General features: G+C 43.0%; 1 protein-coding gene across 1 annotated transcript; it reads right to left on the reverse strand.

Annotated features, from left to right (window-relative positions):
* Nucleotides 1-3,300: 3,300 nt before the first annotated feature.
* Nucleotides 3,301-5,048, reverse strand: LOC308401993 (E3 ubiquitin-protein ligase TRIM21-like; the record flags this gene model as incomplete). Its single annotated transcript, XM_080890479.1, has 2 exons — nt 3,301-4,954; nt 5,032-5,048. 2 exons carry the CDS (start codon nt 5,046-5,048, stop codon nt 3,301-3,303), a joined length of 1,671 nt encoding a protein of 556 aa, XP_080746605.1.
* Between the last annotated feature and the right edge of the window lie 323 nt (nt 5,049-5,371).

A 5,371-nucleotide genomic window follows, 5' to 3' on the forward strand; every position in this document is an offset into this window, starting at 1 on the left:
AAAATAAGACCCGAGCATTATGGCTGTTTTTAGTGATGATGTCAGAGAAGTAGGACCTCCTTGCATTCCTCAGTTGTAAATTATAATTGTGAAGTTTCTCTTTATAAATGTCATAATGAACCTGGAGGTTTGTTTTTCTCCATCTGCGCTCAGCTTTCCTACACTCTCTTTTTTCATTTTTCACCAGTGTGGAGTTTCTCCATGGAGACTTTTTCCTTCCAGAGATAACCTTCACCTTAATGGGAGCAATAGTGTCCATTACATTTAACATTTTTGCATTAAAGCTATTGACGAGCTCATTGACTGACCCTCTGGACAGGTCAGGTGTTAATGGGAAGACCTGGTTAAAAATTGCACTACTGTGTTCAGTTATACACCGTTTTGTGATCACTGTTGTTGATATATTTGTGTGAGCTGAGATTTTACTTTCAAAGAAAACACAGTAATGATCAGACAGGCCCACATCAGACACAGTAACCTTTGAAATGCTCAGGCCTTTGGAGATCAGTAGGTCAAGAGTGTGTCCTCTATTATGTGTGGCCTCTGTTACATGCTGAGTCAGCCCAAAGTTGCCCAGAGTGTTACTCAGGTCTTTAGTCCCTTTGTCCTGAGGGTTGTCCACATGAATGTTAAAATCCCCAGCAATAATTACACAGTCAAAATCAACACAGATCACAGACAGCAGTTCACTGAGGTCATTAAAAAAGTCTGTGCAGTATTTGGGAGGCCTGTAAACATTAAGAAACACAACTTTGGATGGGGCCTTCAGCTGTAAAGCCACATATTCAAAAGACTGAAAACTTCCAGGAGATAGCTGCTTACATTGAAATGATTCATTAAATAAGACAGCAACCCCTCCTCCTCTCCTGCTCACCCTGACCTCACTGATAAAACTGTAGTTAGGAGGGGTCATCTCGATGAGAACAGCTCCACTGTTACTTTGGTCCAACCAAGTTTCAGTTAAAAACATAAAATCAAGGCTGTGCTCAGTGATTAAATCATTAATTAAAAATGTTTTCCCAGCTAGAGATCTAATGTTTAATAAAGCCAACTTAAGTGTTTTAGAGGTATTACTTGTCCCCTCGTGTTTGGGAGCAGTCTGTGGCACACAAGGTATGTTTACTATGTTTAAAGATCTTTTAGAGTGCAGCTCTCTGTGTTTTGACCAGGCCACATGTCTCCTGTCACCTAAAAGTACAGAAATTTTAAAACCTTCTAGTAAACAGGGTCCCAGCTTCTCCTGGGAAAAGTCATCACTGCCATAGTCCTCACAGCCCGGACCCTTCACACATCACGCATCAGACTGCGGAGACAGGGCATGAAGAGGAACTAAGGGGGGCGAGGCTGGGCAATGTGACTTCGATTGCTCTGTTGAGGGTGGGGCTCGATGGCGAACCTTTGGCCGCTCTGGTGGGGGGTTTATGGGGGACAAAAAGGGATTGGGACGGGGGGTAGATCTGAGCCCAGCATTGACCCGCTCCATCATCTCCTCAGTGAATTTCAGGTGTGGGGAGGAGGGAGAAAGGGAGGGGGAGGAGGGTGATGGCCTGTCAGGGGTTTGGGGGACTGGGGAAGGTCGTGGTCCCTTGTCCTGGTCGTTGGTGTTGTTGAGAGAGTTGGAGGCAAATAGGGACCCCTCTTCTTGCCTTAGATGTCTCTCCTTTCTGATGCTCTTCCCGGGTGGGGGCAAATGGAGCTCCTCCTCAAGGTTTCTGCTGGGCTTTGTCTGTTCTTGGAGTACTGTTTGTTCCTCTTTATGAGATAACTCCTCGTTTATCTCAGCCTTGGCACCAAGCACGGATGGATGACGTATGGAATAAAACAAGTTGGAGGTGAACAGTTTCACCCCTGACTTGTTAAAATTAAATCCATTTGCTTTGAACAGATGCCTGCGTTCCCAAAAAATATTAAAGTTGTCGATAAAATGCACTGAGTGGTCAGCACATGCTGATATAAGCCATCTGTTCAGTGTAAATAACCTGCTGAATCTCTCATCTCCTCCTCTGACCGGCGGTACAGGTCCACTGATGAATACAGCTGCATTCAGAGAGTTTACAGTGTTTAATAATCCAGTAAAGTCCCGTTTCAGAACCTCCGACTGTTGTTTGGACACATCGTTTGACCCTGTATGCAGAACAATGTTTGTCACAGTTGGATATTCATCTGCAATTTGAAGAATTCTCTCCTTCAGGTTGTTGACCATATCATTAGGAAAGCAGAGGATTTTAGTGTTCTTACCGCACATCCTTTGTACATCCTTTACGGCAGAGTCACCCACAATCAGAGTTTCAGGCCTAGCCTTTAGCTTTCCCTGTGGCCTTTCACTTTTCAACAGATTTTCAGACCTTATTTCTTACCTTACCTTACTAGAACTAGTACTACAGGGTGGGCCATTTATATGGATACACCGTAATGACATGGGAATGGTTGGTGATATTAAAGTCCTGTTTGTGGCACATTAGTATATGTGAGGGGGCAAACTCCTCAAGATAGGTGGTGACCATGGTGGCCATTTAGAAGTCGGCCATCTTGGAATCAACTTTTGTTTTTTCAATAAGAAGAGGGCCATGTGACACATCAAACTTATTGGCAATGTCATAAGAAAAACAATGGTGTGCTTGTTTCAACATAACTTTATTCTTATATATTCTTAATCATCCATAACAGTCATAAAAACACAAACAAAACCGCAAAACACTGGGTCAAATGACCCAGAACCATGATAGTCTCTCTGTCCCTGTCTGTGGTTCCTCTGTTATCCAGAGCACTGTTACAATCATGTACAAGTACACCAAGTACCTGTTTCTCTGTAGGAGCGTCACACATATATCTGTTCCCAGGATAATAGTGGAAGAATTGCACAGACTCTGTGTCTCACTTCATAAGAGAGGTTTTCTAACAGGGACCTGGGAAAGAGGGAAATGGATGAATATTCTCAGATTTGTTTTAATATTATCCATCAGTTTGCACTGAGCAGATACAAAGTCTTCACACAGATCCAAAATAACCAAACCACTTTTACACATCATAACTGCCCCTCAGCTGAAGTCTGAATGCTTTGTTTTAATAAAAGAATCTAACAAAAGGTTCTTTTTTATTAATTTAAGGTTTCTGAAATGTTATGTTTGATATTTTGTCTTCTTCTTGTCTTTACATCAAATTCCATTAGTAATAAACCAAAGAGTAAATCTGAGTCCACAGTAATCAGAATCTATGTAAAACATGGAAATCGTAAAGTGTTTACACTCAATATGTTCATTTGTTCCTTTATGTAAAAATCACTCAGTTCATCAAATAAAATCAGTCGTTGATTGGTTGATTGACAGGGCAGATAATCAGAGGTGCAGAGTTGTTACCACCATGATTCAGACTGGGACCGAAGTATGGGTGGAGTTTGTGAGTGAAGGAGCAGCCAGTAAAGGAGTAGATCAAAGCTGCAGCATCTACATCATAAAAGGAGACCAGACCCTCCTCATAATCCACAAACACCCCCACCTTCTCAGGCCCAGGCTGAAGACAGAGACGGACTGGAGGGGCAGCACACGCTTTGTACTCATTTCCATTTCTCAGCAGGACAGTCCAGAAACCATTCTGAGGACTCAGTATAATATTTGACCTCCTGTCGATCGACTCTCTGGCCACTCCTAAATCCCACTCAGTCTTTCCTTTAACCTCAACCTCAAAGTAAAATCTGCCTGAAGAGAAACTCTGCTCTCCTAAAACACAAACACACTGAGAAAATCTCTCTGAGTTGTCTGGAAGTTTCTTCTTCACATCACTATGATACACTTGTTTTCTATCATCACACAGAATGAGAGCAGGATTTGCTGTATCAGGATCCAGAGTCACATCCACTGCATACTGCTGGACCCTCTTCAGCTCAGCCTTAAACAGCTTCTTCTTCATGGGTTTCCAGAATGTCTCCTCCAGCTGAGCCACAGCTCTCACCACAGTCCCCTCATATGATGGTGGACGGACTCTGACCTCTGTCCGGTCCTTGGTGAGTGGAGCAGCTTTCAGGGAGGAGAAGCTGTGGAGGAGGTGGAGATGGTCTTCAGATTGTGAGAGCTGCTCCACCTCAGAGCTTCTCTTCATCAGCTCAGATATTTCCTGTTCCAGATCTTTGATGAGACCTTCAGCCTGTTTCTCTGTCGTTTCCTGTTTGTCTTCGATCTCCTTCATGAGATCCTTCAGCCGTCTCTCAACAGACTCCTTCAGAGCAGTGAGGACCTGAACACCCACTCTTTTCTGTAAATCTGCACGATCTTTACTCATCTTCACTGACTCTTTGATCTCCTGAATCTTCAGTCGTCTCTTCTGGATCTTCTGCTGAATCTCAGCCTCTGTCTTCTCCAGCTCTGCCTTCTTTCCTTCATATTCTTCTTTCAGAGGAACAAACTCGTGGCTCTTGTGGTCTAAAACAGGGCAGAGCATGCAGACACATGTCTGGTCGGTTTTACAGAACAGCTCGAGAAGTTTATCATGCTTTGTACACACCCTGCCTTCAAGGTTCTCCACAGCATCAATCAGCTGATGTCTTTTCAGACCTTTGACTCTCAGATGAGGCTCCAGGTGAGTCTGACAGTAGGAGGTCTGACACACCAGGCATGACTTCAGGGCCTTCAGTGTGGTTCCAGTGCAGACATCACAGGGAACTTCTCCTGGTTTGGCAGCTTGTTGCTCTGAGCTGCTGGCGTTCTGCAGAGCTTCACGTCTGCACTGAGCAACCATCTCAGAGAACAAAGTGTTGATGTCTAGTTCAGGTCGTCTCTTGAACACCTTATTACAAATAGGACATATATATCTTCGATTAGTTTTCCAGTGCTGACTGATGCAGTTTTTGCAGAAGTTGTGTCCACATGGTGTGCTGACTGGATCAGTGAACACATTCAGACAGATGGAGCACGTAATCTGATCTTCAGATTGCAGATTACCGGCAGCAGACATATCTGCACTGTGAAGGAGAAAGAAAACATTTTTTTTAAATTCCATTTTGTTTCATTTTTTAAAAAGAAAGTGTCAGTATTTTACTCTTTACATGTGTCCATCAACAATTTTGAGTTATTGCTGCTCTGCTGTGACGGTATGTATACTGTGATGAGCAGATGAAGCACTTTAACCCTCTAAATGAGCAAACCTCCAGGTGAAAAAGTGTGAAAATCACCAGAATGATGCCACTTGTCACAGCCACAACAGATGTCATTGGCAGAGTTTCCACTTTCTGATGGTTCGTGGACCATAAAGTTCTTAGGCAAATTAAAGCAGCAGAAAATGTTATAAAAAGGTACCTGGTGTTGAAAACAAAATATTAGTTAAATTTAGTTAAAATTTAATTTAGTTAAAATTAGAGTAGAATTTGGAAACTCCACAG

The sequence above is a fragment of the Rhamphochromis sp. 'chilingali' genome (genome assembly GCF_963969265.1).
Source record: "Rhamphochromis sp. 'chilingali' genome assembly, chromosome: 1".
NCBI classification, from domain to species: Eukaryota; Metazoa; Chordata; class Actinopteri; order Cichliformes; family Cichlidae; genus Rhamphochromis; species Rhamphochromis sp. 'chilingali'.